Genomic DNA, 20209 nt, shown 5'->3' with positions numbered 1-20209 from the left:
CAAAATATGCACAAAGGTGAAAAGTGGAAACTGTAAAAGCTCATCAAACAGATGAAGCATGCTCCCAGGATGAAGCCAACAGAAGTGCTGTATTAGAAAGGGTTGAAGGACTCAAGGAAGCCTTTACAATATGGAAAGTGAGAGAAAACACAACCCAAGGGTAAGTTTCCAATGTGACCCAATCAGATCGAAAAATATTGTACTCGGGCTGAACACAGAACAAAGCAGCAAGGCCCAGCCCCAGGCCTGGACTCCTGCCTGTGCCACGTTCCAACTCCTGCTCAAGGTGTGTTGAGCAGCAACGCCAGCAACATCTCGAACCTGCTGGAGACGCATGACCTTAGGCCCCAGGTCTAGGGATTCAGAATCTGCAGTCTAACAAGATCCCCAGGGACTTTTCAAGTCCAAAAAGCTGTGTCATGAACATCCCAGTAAGCACCTTGCTAGTTACTGTTATAGGCTAGTTTTTAGTACCCATTCAGATTGTACTGAATGCCCAGTACGGCCCTGGGCTAGTGTTGAGTGTCTTCACAAGGCTGACGGTTTGTTTGAGAGCCCATTGTTGAGATGTTGAACAGTAATCGCATGTGCAAACGTGTAAGGACAAACTGAGAAAAGTACACAAAGACGCTGTATGACAGACGTAGGCCCTGGTTTAAACTGAGCCTATCAGGAAAGCAGTAATCAGATGAAGAGAGGGCCAGAGCGCGCCCCACACCATGGCCCGGGACCAGGGCGGGCAGGACCTTACTGCGCGCCAGAGGCTACAGGGCAGCCCCGTGGGCTGTGATGCCTCACGTCCTGCTTGCTTTTCATCAAGGTGGGTCCTGGAGTCACAATCAACACAATACATCCAACCGCGAAGGAGAACGAACACATCAGGGCCACTTCAGGACAGGGCCAAGGAGCATGCGCACACATGCATGCTGTGTAAGAAAATCATGCAGAGACGTCCATTTTTGGGACGATCAGGCAGCACAGGCTGCCAACCTCACGAGGCATCTGCCAGAGCGTGGGACCTGCCAGGGGGTGACCTCCGGGGCGGACACGTCGGGACAGTTTAAAATCAGGCCACAGACCTGTGAGTCAGATGGGGTGGAGCGGACAGCCGAGCCTGGCCCCTTGCTGTGCCGCGTCCACCCACCTCAATCCGGAGCAGTGATGGCGTAGCTGTCAGCACCTGCAGAACTGCTCAGACAAGCAGCGGCTCCTGCGTGAGGCTGCCAAGCAGCTGCCGGGGGCTGAGTGAGCCCTGCGTGTGCTCCACACGGTGTGCTGTCCAGGTCACAAGTGTGATCTGCACCTATGGACCCAGGACTGCTGAATGTAGGAGTGGGGCAGGGCCGAGAAGGGAGCAGAGAGATCTCGGGACACGGCTGTGGTCCCGACGGTGGGAGAGAAGGTGTGGTCGGGGCCAAGCTCTCCTCACAGCACCCCAGAGGTGTCGCTGTTCCCATTTTACAGACCAGGAAGCTGAGACCCAGAAGGTTCAACAACTGTGCACAGGCACAAGGCTGCTAGCAAAGAAAGGACCTGAGGCTGACACGGGAGAGGGTCTAGGAGAGGTCCAAGGGGCGCCAGTGGGGGCGTGAGGATTCCACGAGAAGGGGCCGCCCCATGTGGGAGGGCCGACACCCAGGCCAGCTGGCAGCGTGGACAAAGGGGGCCATGGTGGGCAGGAGAAGCCTTCAGAATTTTTATTTATTCCAAATTTATTCCAATTCCAATTTATTCCAGTAATTTTTATTTATTCCAATTTTTATTTATTCACTATAAATTAGTGAATTTTACATTGTGATAGCTGATTCATGACTAAGTTTAGAAAATGAAGCTAAATCCCTCGTGTCTGTCTGGGTATATGTATGTCTCAGTATGTGTCTTTGGATAATATTGCTATGGTTAATTTGTAAATGAGCTCTATTTAATTGGCTTGAAGAAAAGTAAGTGCTTACAAATCAAACAACTCTAAATATAAGAGAAGTTAAGTGAATTTCAGGTTCACTTGAACTGGGAAATATTCAGTATTAAATTGATACCTGGTATTCTCTTACAAACTTATCAACAAGAAAAGTAACTCGATGTTACTCAAGATCCCCTTGAGGAGGGCATGGCAGCCCTCAGTATTCTTGCCTGGAGAATTCCATGGACAGAGGAGCCTGGTGGGTTACAGTCTACAGAGTTGCAAAGAATTGGATACAGCTGAAGTAACTTAGCACACATGGTGGGCGGAATACCACAGACCAGAACCAGCTGCTCTAGAAGCTGAGGTAGAGGTGCAGGGAGCTGACGGGCTGGAGGGTCCACCTGGGCCAGAGTGTGGAGGTCAGTGCCAGGCTGCTCACCTGTCTCTCCTTCATAGCACTTCCCCGGAACAGAAATGCAGAAATGCACTCAGGCAGAGGCCTGGAGCCCCAGCCCGAGTAGGGAAGCAAGGTCACATCTGGACCTGAGCTCAGGAAAAGCGCCTGGAAAAGAGGCAGTGTCCAGGGACGGGATGGGCTGAGGGGACGCTGCCTGGGTCAGTGGTGTCTTAGCAGGCAGAAGGCAGAGGCATCAAGAGGCAAGGCCCTGGATGGAGACCTAGGTTCAAACTCCTGACTCACCTTGAACTGGCTGGTGACTCTGGATCATTTAAACTTCTCCAAGCATATTTCCTCCTTTGTAAAAGAAGGACACAATATATTCCCCACAGGGCTGTTGTGAGTCCTGAATCAAATCTGTGTCCTGAGTGAGAGTCCATCGAACAGCAGCTTGCACTTGATCACTTTGTTCCAGAGCTTGTGCTCTTCTTGGCCAAGCGCACATGGAGAAGGTGTACAGGGCACATCAGGCTTCCACACGCACCCCAGGGCTGCCAGATCCCTTCTCAAACACCCAGACTTGCAAGCACCACACAGTGAGACCTCTGCCCGTGTGGTTTATAAAAGACAGAGCAGGAAGCATGCCCCTACAGGAGCACACCCCTCTTCAGTTAAGCCACCTTCCTAATTTCTGAATACGAGTCATGACTTTTTTAGGCCCTGTCCCTTCCATCACTGGCAGTTATTTTTCAGGTTTTTTTTTTTTTTCACAAGGAAACCACTTTTTTATTACTCTGTGAGAGAAAAGTGGTGTTCAGGAGCATGACCTTAACCCCGATCTCTAGACGGGGACTCAGAGCTGAGCTGAGCAGAAGCTGCCCATCCCAGCCTTGCAGCCCAAGGGGCCTCTGCTCGGTCACTGCTGACACTCTGAGCACAGCTGCAGAGGGGGGCTCTGCCTGCAGCACCCCTTCCGCCCCCAGCAGATTGCACACAGGCCAAAGTGCATGGGGCGGCCTCAGAGAGGGGGATTCTCAGGACACAGGAGGGATACTGAAGAGGCAGTGCAGCCCTGAGCCATGTCCTGGAGGGGCTGGGGAGGGAGAGACAGCGATACATGCTGTGGCTGCGGAGCAGTCCAGACCAGGTAGGTGTTGTCCGTTTTCCATGAGGTGGAATCAGGGGATAATGAGAACTAGGTGAGAAGCAGGATGGCAGAGCAATGGAAGGTTGCTGGGGCCTTGTTTGGGGCGAGTTAGCAGCCTGGTCCAGACCCCAGATCTTCCTCTCTGCAGCCCACAGGTATGGTGTCATGAGCATCACGGAAGCACCTGAGCTGAGTGCCCAGTAGAAGGGCTGGCACAGAGCCGATGCTCTAAGAAAGGACATTGTAACCCCAAGCTGAGAGAAGGACTCAGGTGATGTGACCAGGTGGCAACTGCTCCTACCAGTTGCCTAGGGCAGGGAGGGAGCCCAGAGACTGTGGCCCCCCAGAATTCTTTCCCAGGAAGAACCTAGGGCAGGGAGGGAGCCCAGAGACTGTGGCCCCCCAGAATTCTTTCCCAGGAAGAACCACAGGGCAACCTCAACAGTGCACGTTGGCTTACTCTCCAGGGCCAGGTGCTAACCCTCTTCCGATGAATGGCTGTGACTGGGTGGTGGAGAAGAGGCATTGTGAGGAGACAGACAACACCTACCTGGTGTGGATGCTTGCGTGTGTCGCTCTCCCTCCCTCCCCAGCCCCTCCCGGACCCTCAGCTCACCACTGACAAGCAGTGGGTCACATTCCTGGAAAACTGTTTCCAGTTTGCGGTGGGGGAGCGCAGTGACTCCGGCTCCAGGTGAACAGGGACAAAGCTGCTCCAGGGCAGCTCCTCTCCTGAGGGTGGAGCGCAGCTGCCCCAACATACCATTTCTCACAAGAGCATTCTGACCTGTGGAACCTCGGCATCACCTTCTGGCAAAAGGAGCGCGTTCCTGTGAAGGTTGGGGGCCCTGCTCATCCCTGCAGCTGCTGCCAGAGCCAGGGGCTCCTCCTCCATGAGAGGGGCCACACTACAGGCAGAGTATTTGTTTTGTCCCATAGCAACACCCCGTTATTATTCCAGACCGGTGAGGGAAGCAAGGTCATGATGTGTGGGCGGGGAGCCAGTGGCTCAGGCCCCCGAGCCACAGAAAACAGGATGCGAACAGTACTTTAGTCTCCCAGTTCCTCTAGCACAGCATGTAAAGATGACAGCTTTAGCGGCCTGCGTGGTTTTCTTCCATGGCCCTTACCCAGGGCCCATGCACAACAGCACACCTCCCAGGAGAGGCCATCTGAGGGGGCTTTCTGGGCCTGTGCATCAGTCCCCCGCGTCCTGTCTCGGAAGCAAAGGCGCAGAGAGATAAGCTCTGCAGACCGATGAACACACAGTCCAGCTTTCGACAGACACACTGATGTGATGAAGTGGAAAATAAACATACCCGATCACTAGGCAGGGCTTTTAGGAGGAACACAGAAATTCCCAAAGGCAAAGGATGTGACTCACCAACACCCTCAGGTGTGCGAGTGGAAAGCTGCAGGAAGACACAGGCAAACCCCAGGTGAAGGCCACCTGAAGTGCGTGGCCCCACAGCCCACCACCGTCAAGGCTGCTGTGGGGTCTTCATTCCACACGTGAAAGACAACTTTCAAAAGGACAGCTGTTCACCTCCATCGAAGACACCGTGGGACGTGCTGTCCTGGACCCACTGAGCAGCATCAGGCCCGACCCTGTTCACCTGGTGTCTCAGCCCCCCAGGAGGGCTGCAGCGGGTAACAGAACGCACAGGATGGCATGAAAGCTGTGAGTCAAAGTGCAGAATTAGAGGAAGGGCTAGGAAAGCCTTTCAACTCAGTAAACAAATCCCTGATTTGTTTTGATTTAGTAATCGACAAGTAATTAATAAGCCATGGTTCAAGGCCTTCAGGAACTCCTGAACCCTCAGACCTCCGACAGCAGCTGCTCCACCCCGGTCCACTCAAGTCCAGGGCTGGGGTCTGTACACGGCTCCGGGACAGCACACTGGGCTGGGAGGAGGCTGATCAGGGCTACGCCCAGTCAGCTCACAGCAGCATCGAGAACCACTAGTGGAATCCAAGAGTGTGTTGAAGAGGAGCCCAAAGGAGGCTTTGTGCCCCTGAATCTCCATCCATACAGACAGATGCATAAGGAATACTCTGAATCCATTAAAAAAAACTGATCTCCAGACGCACACAACATGGATGGACCCTCTGGACGCAGAGTGCACTGTGACATTGAATCTGAGCACCAGCATGCTCACCCTGGTGACAGAGCCCTGACAGCAGTTACGCTGGGGGTGGGTGCTGACATGGAGGGAACTTCTCAAACGCTGGAATGTTGCACACTTACTGTGATGTGCACAGTGCTCACCAGGTGTGCAAACATGTAAAATTTCATCAGACTGCACGCCTGAGATTAGTGTGTTTTACTGCCATGCCCAGCTTCCCTGGTGGCTCAGATGGTAAAGAATCCATCTGCAATGTAGGAGACTGGGGTTTGATCCTTGGGTTAGGAAGGCCCCCTGGTGAAGGAAATGGCTACCCACTCCAGTATCTTGCCTGGAGAATCCCATGGACAGAGGAGCCTGGTGAGTGAGCTACAGTCCATAGGGTTGCAAAGAGTTGGACATGACTGAGCCACTAACACACACACACACACACACACACACACACACACACTGTCACGCACACTGAACTCCACACAGGAATGACTCCGGTGTCACATGTGAACAGGTCCCTGAAAGGCAGCAGTCTCAGCCTCAAGGTACGGCAGAGCTTTCTGGGCAAGTGCAGGAGAGGATCTTTTTCCTGGGGATGGTCTTGATTCCTGTCTCCTGTACAATGTCACGAACCTCCATCTATAGTTCATCAGACACTCTGTCTATCAGATCTAGTCCCTTAAATCTATTTCTCACTTCCACTGTATAATCATAAGGGATTTGATTTAGGTCATACCTGAACGGTCTAGTGGTTTTCCCCACTTTCTTCAATTTAAGTCTGAATTTGGCAACAAGGAGTTCATGATCTGAGCCACAGTCAGCTCCCGGTCTTGTTTTTGCTGACTGTATAGAACTTCTCCATCTTTGGCTGCAAAGAATATAATCAATCTGATTTCGGTGTTGGCCATCTGGTGATGTCCATGTGTAGAGTCTTCTCTTGTGTTGCTGGAAGAGAGTGTTTGACATGACCAGTGTGTTCTCTTGGCAAAACTCTATTAGCCATCACTTCATGGCAAATAGATGGAGAAACAGTGGAAACAGTGGCTGACTTTATTTTTGGGGGCTCCAAAATCACTGCAGATGGTGACTGCAGCCATGAAATTAAAAGACACTTACTCCTTGGAAGGAAAGGTATGATCAACCTAGACAGCATATTAAAAAGCAGAGACATTACTTTGCCAACAAAGGTCCATCCAGTCAAGGCTATGGTTTTTCCAGTAGTCATGTATGGATGTGAGAGTTGGACTATAAAGAAAGCTGAGCACTGAAGAATTGATGCTTTTGATCTGCAGTGTTGGAGAAGACTGTTGACAGTCCCTTGGACTGCAAGGAGATCCAACCAGTTCATCCTAAAGATCAGTCCTGAGTATTCATTGGAAGGACTGATGTTGACACTGAAACTCCAATACTTTGGGCACCTGATGCGAAGAGCTGACTCATTTGAAAAGACCCTGATGCTGGGAAAGATTGAGGGCAGGAGGAGAAGGGGATGACAGAGGATGAGATGGTTGGATGGCATCACCAACTCAATGGACATGGGTTTGGGTAGACTCCGGGAGTTGGTGATGGACAGGGAGGTGTGGGGTGCTGCAGTCCATGAGGTCACAAAGAGTCAGACACAACTGAGCAACTGAACTGAACTGAACTGAACTGCAGGAGAGGATCAGGTGCAAGGGCAGCCTATGGACCCAGGGAGGCCAACAAACGAAGAATTAACGGGGATGAGCAGTGCAGAAGGGTCCAGGTGGTTTTTGAATTCTTTAAGCAGCAACATTTTTTTTTTTTTTTTACTTTCCTCAAGTAAAATTCAGGGAAGGCAATGGCATCCCACTCCAGTATTCTTGCCTGAAAAATCCCATGGACGGAGGAGCCTGGTAGGCTGCAGTCCATGGGCTCTCGAAGAGTCGGACATGACTGAGTGACTTCACTTTCACTTTTCACTTTCATGCATTGGAGAAGGAAATGGCAACCCACTCTAGTGTTCTTGCCTGGAGAATCCCAGGCATAGCGGAGCCTGGTGGGCTGCCGTCTATGGCCTCCCGTTTATGGGGTCGCACAGAGTTGGACATAACTGAAGCAACTTGGCAGCAGCAAGTAAAATGCTACACACTTTCTCCAAAATATAGAGCAGATGCTCTGGCTTGGGATGGTGAAAGGAGCCATTCCCTTGTCTCCTCTGCCAACAAGCATCTTCACAGAGCCCCAGAGGAACACAGCCTTTGGAAGTCAGAGAGCTGGACGGTGGGGTGTGGGACACACCTCCCGGAGCCCAGGAACCAGAGGAGAACTGAATGAGGGGACTGGGGAAAGGTTTCAAAGGTCACTGATGCCCCAGCTGTAACAGTGAGTGCCCAGTCCTGCCCCACCCAGTCCTGTGGGTAACAGGGCAGCTCTGAAGGAGGTAGGGAGGCCGGTGCCATCTCTAGGGAAGGGGTATGAGCACTGCATAGAGAGATGCGTGGGGCTGGCTCTGAGGAGGTGCCCTGAGCCCCCGAAGCTGTCAGCCTAGAGTCTAGCACTAAGGAAATTAGGTGACACTATCAACGTGGACTTGAAAAAATAATTTTATCTATTTAATTGGCTGTGCTGGGTCTTCATTTCTGCGTGAGCTCTCTCTAGTTGTGGTGAGCAGGGGCTACTCTCTAGTTGTGGGGCACGGGCTGCTCACTGCGGGGGCTTCTCTGGTTGCGGCTCCCGGGCTCTAGAGTGCAGGATCGGTAGTTGTGGCACATGGGCTTAGTTTCTCCGGCCTGTGGGATCTCCCTGGACCAGGGATCGAGCCTGTGTCTCCTGCATTGGCAGGCAGATTCTTTTCCACCTGAGTCACCAAGGAAGCCCCCAATGTGGACTTTTAAATCAGCTTCCTTTGGACTTCCAAAGCTTCTCTTTTCTGTTTAGCTCATCTTGTACTGCTTCTTTCCCTTCCCTCCATGGCACTAGTGGGGAAGGGACAAGGCCCCTGAGCCCTCTCAGAGATGCCCTGGGGCTAAGTCAATTAGTGAATCCAGCTTTGGTCACCTTCCTCAAAAAGCAGTTCCTTTCTAAAGTACCCTAAAAGACCACCGCTGAACTAGCCATTGTTGTTCAGTCTCTATGTCGTGTCCGACTCTTTGAGGCCCCATGGGCTGCAGCATGCCAGGCTCCCCTGTTCTTCACTATCTCCTGCACTAGTAGCTATCTGGAAAACCTGTTCCTCATCTGAATTTAACTCAAGTGACATTTACTGGGCACCTACTTCATGCAAAGCCCTGCTGGTCACTTCAGATACTGAATCTTTCCTTGGAGTATACTACTGAGAAATGCAGGGCTGGGAGACAACTAGAGTCCCCAGGTGAGGAAAACTGGAGACTGGAGGAGCCCAGCTGCTCCTGGAAGCAAGGAGGGGAGAGGGCGCTCTGCCTCAGCTCCAAGCGGGCCGCGCAGGTGCTGCTGCCACTGGTTCCAGAGAAGCTGAGAGCAGCTCCTGGAGGCCCGAGCACCACGACTGCTCCTGCTGTGGGGGCGGGCAGCAGGGGGATTGGAGACCTCAGCCTCCAGCTGTGACCCTGTGGCTCTGGCGATACTTTGGGCATCAGGATAAAGGACCCTCATGCCCCCCCACTGCCTACACACAACTGGACCTTCGTTGGGCCATTTGCTTTTAAGCTGGGGATAGTGGCTATCTTGGTTACCTTTGTACCCCAGCATGAACCGCATGCCTCACATACAGTAGGTGCTCAGTAAATGAATACATAAGTGGATGGTAGACTTCTAAGAATACCTACTGGAGAGTGTACTTCCCTTGAGGCCACACAGCTAAAACCTGCTGCAGGGATGGAAGCAAAATAGAACTTCCTTCCTCAGAGCACCAGGCCTAACCCTTCCAAACTCTGGATTGAGAGAGCCCAAGGGGTCTGTTTCATTCTATGTGGGAATACCTGTGTCAGTATCTGGACTGGACTTGAGGGCTTGTCGGAGGAGGCGGGGCAGGAACCCTCCTTCACTAGGGCCACAGACAGTGCATAGTAGAGACTGGAGTCTGGAGCCGAACAGCCTGAGTTCTCCGACCTGGGCCAGCTGAGTGGACCCCCCCGGACTTTTCCGTGTATAATGGGGGTGATAATAGAACCTATCTGGCAAGGTTGTGATGGAGAGTAATGAATTATTATTTGAAACTAAAATGTATTTATGAATATATATGTATGTGGTTAAACTTATTTTAATGCTTCTGGGACTTCTCTCATGGTCCAGTGGCTAAGACTCCGTGCTTCCAATGGAGGGGGCCCGGGTTCAATCCCTGATTAGGGAACTAGATCCCACATGTTATAACTAAAAGATCTTTCACAGTGCAACTAACACCTGGTGTAGGAAAATTAAAAAATATATATATATTATATATATATACTATACACACAGACACAGACACACACACACACACACACTAAGTTGCTTCAGTGATGTCCAACTCTCTGCGACCCTATGGACTATAGCCTGCCAGGCTCCTCTGTCCATGGGATTCTCCAGGCAAGAATACTGGAGTGCGTTGCCATGCCCTCCACCAGAGGATCTTCCCAGCCCAGGGATCGAATCCACGTCTCTGATGTATTCGGCACTGGGAGGTGGTTCTTTACCACTAGTGCCAATTGGGAAGCCTATATATGTGTGTGTGTATATATATATATATATATATGTATAAAGAAATACTTCTGGATGCAACCTGTTCACAGAGGGCAGTGTCCAGCCTGGACCCTGTGTTCAGGGGCACCTCAGAGGAGGGTTGCAGGGTATGTACTGGGGCTTGGAAGGTGTACAGCACCTCTTGTTGCTTCTCAGGATCACAGTAGGAGAAACCTTCGAGAGGAGGTGGGGAGCAGTAAGCAGGTAAGCAGCCCGCTGGACTCTAACTGTGCTGCCGCTCCCTGTCCCCCAAGGTCCGTTTCAGCGATGCTCTGATGTCACTCCGGGCTCCCTCCTTGCTTGTCTCTAAAAGTCCAGGAGGCCCCTCTGTGGGAAAGGGGCAAGATTCCTCTCTCTTTCTGCTGATTCACAAACAGTAGCCCTAACCCTAACCCTGACCCTAACCTTCTGACTCCTCAAAGCAACTTGAATGGTTGCATCTCCCAATTCCTGACATGCCTTCCCTGCCCTAAAATTGGAAGACCCCTCTATCTGAAATGTCACAAGTCCCAGGAAAGGGCTGGAACCTCTGCTAACTGGGTGCCCCCAGGAAGGTCCACAGGGGCTTTCTGCTGCTCACAGGGTGTGGGCAGCACCACCATCCATGCCCATCAGGTGACACTCCCCACCTGGGTCTCTGATGACAGTCTCCTCTGGACGCAACTTCCCAAATCGAGTCACCAAACCTGTTTAAACACAGACGTGCACGATACAACACAACCAGAATCTTAAAAGGGTGTAGCTGCACATAGAGGTGAGTCAAACTGTGTCAGGCGGTTCTCAACTGGCCCGCAGGAGGCAAGTGCCCAGCCATCGCGTGGGGAGGGCATGGCCCCTGCTCCAGCCCCCAGATGCAAGGGCATGGCCAGGCAGAGACAAGATCTGGGACCACAGGGTGCACTGACACCTAGCAGCATCTGCACCGATTGGAAAATCTCCCGTGGATGAGCAGGTCCATAACTCAGTGAAAAATAAGATCACTGACAAAAGAAAGCAGGAAAGAATATGGCAGCTAAAAATAGACACAGAGATATCTAACACATATCAGAATATTCCATTCACCAATAACCCAAGACTACAAATTAAAACAGTGGGGTAGTGTTTCACTTATCTAATTTGAAAAGAATAAGAAAATACCCAGTACTGGAGGGTATACCAGAGGGAGGGAGGGGATAGACACGAAGCAGGGTGTACACGTTTATAGAAGAGACTTTCTGGAAGAAAATTCAGCAATATGTGTTCAAAGTCTTAAAAATTTGCATACGTTTCACTTAGTAATTTCATTTCTAAGAATCTGTCCTAAAGAAATAATAAAAAGTCCTGCAGCGAAGTAAGAGAATCAACATCTTTATAAACTTGGTGTGCTCAGTCGTGTCCAACTCTTTGTGACCCCATGGACTGTAGCCCACCAGACTCCTCTGTCCATGGGATTTTCCAGGCAATAGTACTGGAGTGGGTTGCCATTTCCTTCTCCAATCCCTGACATGCTTTATATACTTCATATGATATACATTCTATAGGTACTGTTTATATAAACATTTAAATGCAAAGTTGTTATTCACAACATTGTTTACTCTAAAAAAATGGAAAATAACCCAAATAGGATATTGGTTAGGTTAATTATGGTTCACATATAAGATTGAATACTATGTATTCATTTCAAAAATATGTCTTCTGAAACTATTAATGACATAAGAAAATACAACACTTCACTGTTAAGTTGAAAGTGGAACGCTGAAGGCTACAGAAAAATACACCTATAAAATATGACCCTGATTCTGTCAAACGAAGACATCTGCATGTACAGATGCACATAAAGGGTCAGAAGGACATGCGACCACGCTTGGAATGTGAGAATTACCTCCGCTTTGTGCCTGTTGTGGTTTCCACATCTTCCACAATGATAGTGTATTTGTTTAGAATACAGAAAAGCTTCCAGCAGTAGGGCTTCCCTGATAGCTTGGTTGGTTAAAGAATCCGCCTGCAATGCAGGAGACTCTGGTACAATTCCTGGGTTGGGAAGATATGCTGAAAAAGGGATAGGCTACCCACTCCAGTATTCTTGGGCTTCCCTTGGGGCTCAGCTGGTAAAGAATCTGCCTGCAATGCAGGAGATCTGGGTTCTATCCCCGGGTTGGGAAGATCCCCTGGAGAAGGGAAAGGCTGTCCACTCCAGTATTCTGGCCTGGAGAATTCCATGGACTGTATAGTTCATGGGGTCGCAAAGAGTCAGACTGAGAGACTTTCACTTTTCAGTATCTAAAACAAGCAGCCCAAACTGGATTAAAACCTTTAGTGGTGTTATTCTCCCCCGACACAAGGGACACCAGAGGCCACGGGTGTGTCATATAGCCCTGGGCCCCCGTCACCAGTACCAAGGCCGCAAAATGAGAGAAATGTGGGGAAGGGGCGTGGGATGGAGAATGCTCGGCCTGCAAAGGCGGCTTGGCAGGAGGAATGTCAGGATAGCACTGATTCTTGGAGAAAACACTTCAGGTGTGGGAAGCCACAGAACCAGGGCCCCAGAGGCCAAAGAGAAGACGGAAGAGACCTGCCTGCTAAGGAAGCTGGGACACCATGGACCTCACTTAAGGCAGGGGTCTCCAGGCGGGGGTGGAGGATGGGGGCGCAGTGTAGAGCACACTGCGGAGATGGGGAAGCTGTGTTCCTTTAGACTTTCCAGGCATATGCAGATGCTGGTGGGACTGATGAGACAGTCACACAGTGAAATCTACTACAGAGCTCACAATGGCCTGTGTGGCCTTCTGTCTTCCCCTCACACAGCCAGTCAGCTCCAACTACTTGGGCCCTGTAGACTCCTTCCCAGCACTAGACTTCCTGCTATCCCTCTGAAGGGCCAAGACTGCTCCCCTTGGCCTGAGACATTCTCCCCAGACATCTGCATAGCCCCTTCCCACTGTAGGTCTTCTGGGAAGAGAGGAAAAAGTCAGACTGAGTGTGAAATGGCAGCCCTGTTACCAGAACTGGGGAGTCAGAAGTGCATGCAGCCGGCTGGGAAAGGGACAGACAAATCACAGGTATTTGAGAGAAATGCTGGGTAGAGTTAGGGGCTATCTGATGGGGGAGAGCCACCAGATCCAGACAGTTTCTCTGTCTCAAGGCTTTGGGAATTGACCAGCTGTGGCAGAGGGCTAATACCAACAATTCTGAGAGGATCAGAGGCAATTTTCAGACCTGATATCCTGAAATGCCACAGAGTCTTGATCTGCAGTGCTTAGCTCTTACAACTGTGGGTGCTCTGCAGTTTAGAGGTGCTTTCCCATTCATTGCCTCATTTGATCCTGTCAGGCTACCAGAATAGGTTCAATGACCATTGTACAGATGAAATGACTAAGGCTCAGAAAAGTTAGATGACTTGCCTGAAAGCTCACAAGGTTGGGTGGTAGAACTGGCTGGATTTTGGCACAATTTTCTCCACACGCAAACCCAGGTGTTATGGTGAACCATTTAGATTGGATAAAGACATCACTGTCATAATGGTTTGCCTCCCATATTTTGACAAGAGCAGCTGGAATAAGGCTCCCTGCAGAGATGGACCCCGTGGGTGCGTGAGAGAGTGGTACAGAAGGGGGAGCCACGTGGCCCCACTGGACAAACAGTAAGGCAAGCCACCTATCCCAAAGGGCCTGGGGCGGTGGTGTTGTGTGTAACCAGCCAGCCCAGCAGGGCCCAGCCTGGTGTGGCCCTCCAGGACAGTTCCCAAAACTCTCCCCCTCTGCCACTCACCCCTGGCGAAGCAGTCAGTACATGTGAACTTGAACCCAGGCTCGGGCCATGGGGCAGCCCTCCTTCTGCACTGGGGGTCAAGGAGGAGCAGCAGCCTGAGGTAACCCACTGGGCCACCAGAACGCCTATGGCCCCCAGTTCCCCGGGAGAGGCAAAGGCAGACTCTTTCTCTTCAGGCCTCAGGGGTCCGCAGTGTCCAGAGTGCACGACTGCAGGATAAAGGCCGGTGAGGGCATTTCCTCCAGGGCTAGCCCTCCGGACTTGCATCTGGTCAGGCAGCTGCCTGCCACCATGGCTGCAGAGCCCAGGGAATTCGGCCAGTGAGACTCGTGAACGGCCTGTGCTGTTCATCACTTAGAACCACACGGCCACCTTGCAGGGGTGAAAGGCTGCCAGGAGGTCCCCTCGCGATGGAAGTGGTCCTCGTGGAGACTGCTGGGCCTCAGGAATGCACGCATGACAAACTGTGACCTGAAAACGCTGCAAGGCCCTGGATGTGACACTGTGATACAAGATGGCACCTGTGGGAAGTCTCTGTGTTCTTTCTCCCAACTGCCTGTTAATCTATGATGATCTCAAAATAAAGAGTTAAAGTGAAACACCATGGGTGCTCAGTGGCTACTGTCAGGGGACAATGAGTTCTAAGAAGCCACATTCCCACTGAGTTGAAGAAACGTCAGTTATTTGGTGCTCCCACTCAGGCTTGCTGGTTTTTCCCCCCACACAACTCACAGAGGTCACTTTTGATTTGGGGGTGTGGGGAGTTCTGGGGCTAAAAAGAGATGAGTGCTGGGCCAGGGTCACAGAATTAGCATTGGAGGTAATTAGATATGAAGGTTCATAAATAGACTGCCCAACAAGATGTGATGAAATCCCACAACTCATTCTGTGGGATTCCTGCAGAGAACCCCCATCCTCGGAGGAAGCCCTGGAAATCCTACGCCAAAGGACCCCACCTTGATCGGTACGGTCAGCCCAGACAGGGGCCATCGGGTTAGTCTTCCCAGAGAGCGAACCAGGGCACACACGCTGGCGACCAAGTGTGCACAGATTTGGAGGTCAGAGCCCACCCTCGGGTCTGGCCCCTCTGCCACCACTCAGGTTCTCCTCCTTGCCAGACCAAGCCGGGGGCGGGGGGGGGGGGGGGGGGGAGGTGTAGCGCAGAGAAAGGGCGAAAGCCGATCCCAGGCAGCAGTAAGCCCGAGGCCCCCTCCTCCAGGACCCTGAACAACTGCTGCTCTTCATCTGCGGCAAGGTCCACCCCTGAGACCCTCGCAGACAAAAGCTTCTGCCGCGAAGGTGCCGCCCCCGCAACGGGCAGAAGCGCCAGATCCTATCAGCCAATTATCCAAAGCGCACAGCCACCCGCAAGTTCGGGCACGCTTGGGCCGGGGCGCGGGCAGCGGGAGGGGCCGCCGGTCCGGCGCGCCCGGGGAATCTGGGCCTGGGGCGCGTCGGGAGGCTGAAGGGCTGGTACGCAGGGCCGTGCTGGGGACCGGGGGTCCGGTCCGGGGATCGAGGACCCGCTGCCTGTCTCCCCCTCGCCGGTTCCGAGGCTCCTCCGCTGCGAAGGAGGCGGCGCAGCCAGGGCCCTCCCCCGGCCCGGGCCCCCAAGGCCCCTCCAGGGCCCCGAATCCGATCAGCCCCTGGGTCGCCCCGGAAACATCGCCCCTCCATCGCGCGGTGCGCCGGATCGCCGCCGGCTTGTGGAACAAAAGAGCCACTCTTGCGAAGGGTCCGGCGGCCGCGCGGCCCTCTGAGCGCCGGGGCTCGAGCCGAACCTTACCGGGCTGCTGGGCTTTGTGCGCGCGCAGGGGCGGGAAGGACTGAGGGACCCCGGCGCATCTCACGGACGCGCGCCGCGCTCCGAAGTTGTGGTCGGCGCCGGCCCCTCTCGCGCCGCCCAGTCCCCTTTGGGGTTCCCATTCATTCGTGGGGCGGGGAGGGGGGGCTGCGCAGACTGCCGGCCCCCGGCTCACCTTGCTCTTGACTTCCACCGCGCTGCAGTCGTAGAAGCCCAGGGTCTGAGACTTGTGGAAACTCCGGTTCATGGTTCCGGACCCGCTTAGCCTTGGCTTCGCCCTCGCTCTTCCCTATGGGGACTGCAGAAGGACCTTGGGTGCGCCACCCGCCGCCGTGGCCCCGGCCCCGGACCCTGCCCGCGCTCGCTCGGCCGCGGGGCAGCTCGAGTGCAGCGGCCCGAGCAGGGCTGGCCGCGCGCCTTGGGCACTCCAGGGGCCGCGCGCGGGAGGAGCGGGGTACGGCGGCGCGCGCCGCTCCAAGGACCCGCCCCCCGATACCCTAGAACCCACGTCCCGCCCAGAGCCCGGAGGATCCGCCACCAATCCCTGCCCAGCGCCCAGAATACCCGCCGCCAGTCCCCGCCCCGGGCCCAGAGCACCCGTCCCCCGAGGACCCGCCCGGAGCCCCGAGGACCCGCCCCACGAGCCCCAAGGGCCCACGTCCCGCTCGGCGCCCCGTAGACCCGCCGCTAATCCGGTTCCCCAAGGACCGGCCCGGCGCCGGGAAAACCCGGCTCACGTCCCGGGGACTGGCCCCACGAGCCTCAAGGCCCAGCCTCGCGCCTGAGGACCCACCCTCTCAGTCTGGAGGACACGCCCCCCGTCCCGAGGACTCACCCGACGCCCCACCCAGGGCTCGTCGGCCGGCCTCCGGAGAAGCCGCCGCCAGTCCCCGCCCCGAGCCCCGCCCACGGGCCCGCCCCCGAGGACGCCTCTCCCGGGTGGGTGCTCACTTCAGTCCACAAAATCAAGAGCCGGGGAGAGAAGCCCGGTTGACTCGCCCGGGTCGCCCCATTCCCACCGCGGCGCCCACACTTTTTCTCCCTTGCTCGCTTCCGCCAAGATTTTGTTAGCATCCTTCCGTCGTCCAGGAAAAGGGTCTGTTTTGGCTGATTTTTAACGTTGTCTTGGGTGATACCGGACTCACCGAGGCCTGACCCCCCTTGGGTCCATCTGTCCGTTAGAGCTGCCAGGTGGTAGATGGTTTGGGCAGAGGTTCTGCACGGAGGCAACATTCTAAGGCGTAGTCTAGCACAGGCCAAAGGTAAAGGGTTCGGAAGGGTCAGAAGCACCTATAGGCCTGTCTGATGAGAAGGAAGACTTCTGCCAGGGCTGGTAGAGGCAAGAAACAGAAGAAAGACGCCGTCAGTTGTGAGCAACGTCATGGGTGTTTCCTATCTAGAGCGCTCTGGAAGCGGGGCTGCGGAAACCGAAATCCTCGCTCTTGAGGAATCTCTGATGAAGCCAAGAACACAGGACAAGTAGGTGCTTCCAGAGTGCTGTGAAAGCGTGCTACACAAACTTACAATCCTATTTAGTAGATTATATATCACTTTTTCTTAGTTGAATTAATTGGAGAAAAAGGAAGAAGAAATACAAACGTGCTAATTATACATACAGAGGGGTGTATTAGTTAAATTTATGGTTTTAAATGTAATCAAAAACAGTATTAGAACAAAAATATAGCCTCTCCAAATTTTCAGAACATTCTATGTATATATAGAGTGCGAAACTAATGCAAACATATTGTAAAATTCTTTAGAATTTAAAATTTTAAATTTAAAATTAAAAAATTCTTTAGAATTTATAAAATTCATTATAAAATTCTTTAGATAGGGACTTACCTGGTGGCCCAGTGGTTAAGAATTTACCGGGGACGGGGTTTCTATCCTTGGCCAGGCAGCCAAGGTCCCACATGCTGCCCAGCAGCTAAAGGGGAACGTGCAGCAGAAGGAGCTGCAGACTGCAGTGCAGAGCCCCTGCAGCCAGAAAGCAGTTCCACAGACAGAAAACACAATGTAAAATAAATAGGAACTGAGAGTATATATATCTGCATGCCTATAAACGTGAATGAGATAAAACACACCTGTTTTAAGACTTCCAGATTTGTTCACTAAGTAATACCCAGTCAAAAATGGTAAAGGAGATACAACTACAACAAAGTGACATAGAAAGGATGAAATTTAAAATATCAGTGAAAGAGAGAAAATGGGGTTCTTAATTTAAGACTATGTGGCTTTAGGGACAAAGGCATTACCCTATTTAATGGAAATGAGATACCACAGAGGAGAGGATTTTAGAAAAAAATAAATCGTATGGACAAAAAATTTTTTTAAGGATAATGTTATTCCTTACTCCTGTTAAGTTTACTCAGTTGTTATAAACTCTTCACAAGACTTTGGAATCTCTTACATGATATTTAAGTAAAAGGCTCTATTTTTTGGAACACATACACACCATGAACCTTTATAATGAAAATGGTGGTATGCCAACATGAAGATCTAATATATGTAAATACTGCATTGATCAGCATTCACAAAATAAAATGACAGGAAATAGAATGTGAAATTAACTACTGTACCTTTGTTAAAATGCACTGTGCCGTGCTAAGTTGCTTCAGTCATGTCCGACTCTTTGCAACCCTATGGATTGTAGCCCTCCAGGCTTCTCTGTCCATGAGATTCTCCAGGCAAGAATACTGGAGTAGGTTGCCCTGTGCTCCTCCAGAGGATCTTCCCACTCCAGGGATCTAACTGCATCTCCATTGTCTCCTGCATTGTAGGCAGATTCTTTACCCACTGGGGCTTCCCTGGTAGCTCAGATAGTAAAGCATCCGCCTGCAATGCAGGAGACCCGGGTTCAAACCCTGGGTCGGGAAGATCCCCTGGAGAAGGAAATGGCAACCCACTCCAGTACTCTTGCCTGGAAAATTCCATGGACGGAGGAGCCTGGTAGGCTACAGTCCATGGGGTTGCAAAGAATTGGACACCACTGAGCAACTTCACTTTCTTTCTTTACCCACAGAGCCATCAGGGAAGCCCATAAATTCATTGTGAAATAAATCTGGAGAATTCAAACACAAAACAGAAAAAGTTAAAATCACTCATACTACTTAGCAATCAACTCTATTACCTTTTGGTATATTTTATCTTTATTTCTTTTTCTGCGTATATAGCTGTGAAAAGAAGAGAAGCGAAAAGCAAAGGAGAAAAGGAAAGATATAAACATCTGAATGCAGAGTTCCAAAGAATAGCAAGAAGAGATAAGAAAGCCTTCTTCAGTGATCAATGCAAAGAAATAGAGGAAAACAACAGAATGGGAAAGACTAGAGATCTCTTCAAGAAAATCAGAGATACCAAAGGAACATTTCATGCAAAGATGGGCTCGATAAAGAACAGAAATGGTATGGACCTAACAGAAGCAGAAGATATTAAGAAGAGATGGCAAGAATATACAGAAGAACTGTACAAAAAAGATCTTCATGACCCAGATAATCAGGATGGTGTGATCACTGACCTCGAGCCAGACATCCTGGAATGTGAAGTCAAGTGGGCCTTAGAAAGCATCACTATGAACAAAGCTAGTGGAGGTGATGGAATTCCAGTTGAGCTCTTCCAAATCCTGAAAGATGATGCTGTGAAAGTGCTGCACTCAATATGCTAGCAAATTTGGAAAACTCAGCAGTGGCCACAGGACTGGAAAAGGTCAGTTTTCATTCCGATCCCAAATAAGGGCAATGCCAAAGAATGCTCGAACTACCGCACAACTGCGCTCATCTCACACGCTAGTAAAGTAATGCTCAAAATACTCCAAGCCAGGCTTCAGCAATATGTGAACTGTGAACTTCCTGATGTTCCAGCTGGTTTTAGAAAAGGCAGAGGAACCAGAGATCAAATTGCCAACATCTGCTGGATCATGGAAAAAGCAAGAGAGTTCCAGAAAAACACCTATTACTGCTTTATTGACTATGCCAAAGCCTTTGACTGTGTGGATCACAATAAACTGAAAATTCTGAAAGAGATGGGAATACCAGATCACCTAACCTGCCTCCTGAGAAATCTGTATGCAGGTCAGGAAGCAACAGTTAGAACTGGACATGGAACAACAGACTGGTTCCAAATAGGAAAAGGAGTTCGTCAAGGCTGTATATTGTCACCCTGTTTATTCAACTTATATGCAGAGTACATCATGAGAAACGCTGGACTGGAAGAAACACAAGCTGGAACCAAGATTGCCGGGAGAAATATCAATAACCTCAGATATACAGATGACACCACCCTTATGGCAGAAAGTGAAGAGGAACTCAAAAGCCTCTTGATGAAAGTGAAAGAGGAGAGTGAAAAAGTTGGCTTAAAGCTCAACATTCAGAAAACGAAGATCATGGCCTCCGGTCCCATCACTTCATGGGAAATAGATGGGGAAACAGTGGAAACAGTGTTA

General features: G+C 51.4%; 1 protein-coding gene across 1 annotated transcript in view; it reads right to left on the bottom strand.

Moving 5' to 3' along the window:
• The window catches only part of PARD6G (par-6 family cell polarity regulator gamma), a 77949-nt gene extending 61586 nt beyond the window's left edge, over window positions 1-16363 (bottom strand). Inside the window, exon 1 of the mRNA XM_027525910.1 lies at window positions 15947-16363. Coding sequence (XP_027381711.1) covers window positions 15947-16018 — 72 coding nt within the window. The 5' untranslated portion in view covers window positions 16019-16363. The remainder of the gene's footprint in view (window positions 1-15946) is intronic.
• Window positions 16364-20209: the final 3846 nt, after the last annotated feature.

Source organism: Bos indicus x Bos taurus, chromosome 24, assembly GCF_003369695.1.
Source record: "Bos indicus x Bos taurus breed Angus x Brahman F1 hybrid chromosome 24, Bos_hybrid_MaternalHap_v2.0, whole genome shotgun sequence".
Classification (NCBI taxonomy): domain Eukaryota; kingdom Metazoa; phylum Chordata; class Mammalia; order Artiodactyla; family Bovidae; genus Bos; species Bos indicus x Bos taurus.
The sequence above is the reverse complement of the archived record's forward strand: the minus strand, read 5'-3'. Positions and strand labels throughout refer to the sequence as shown.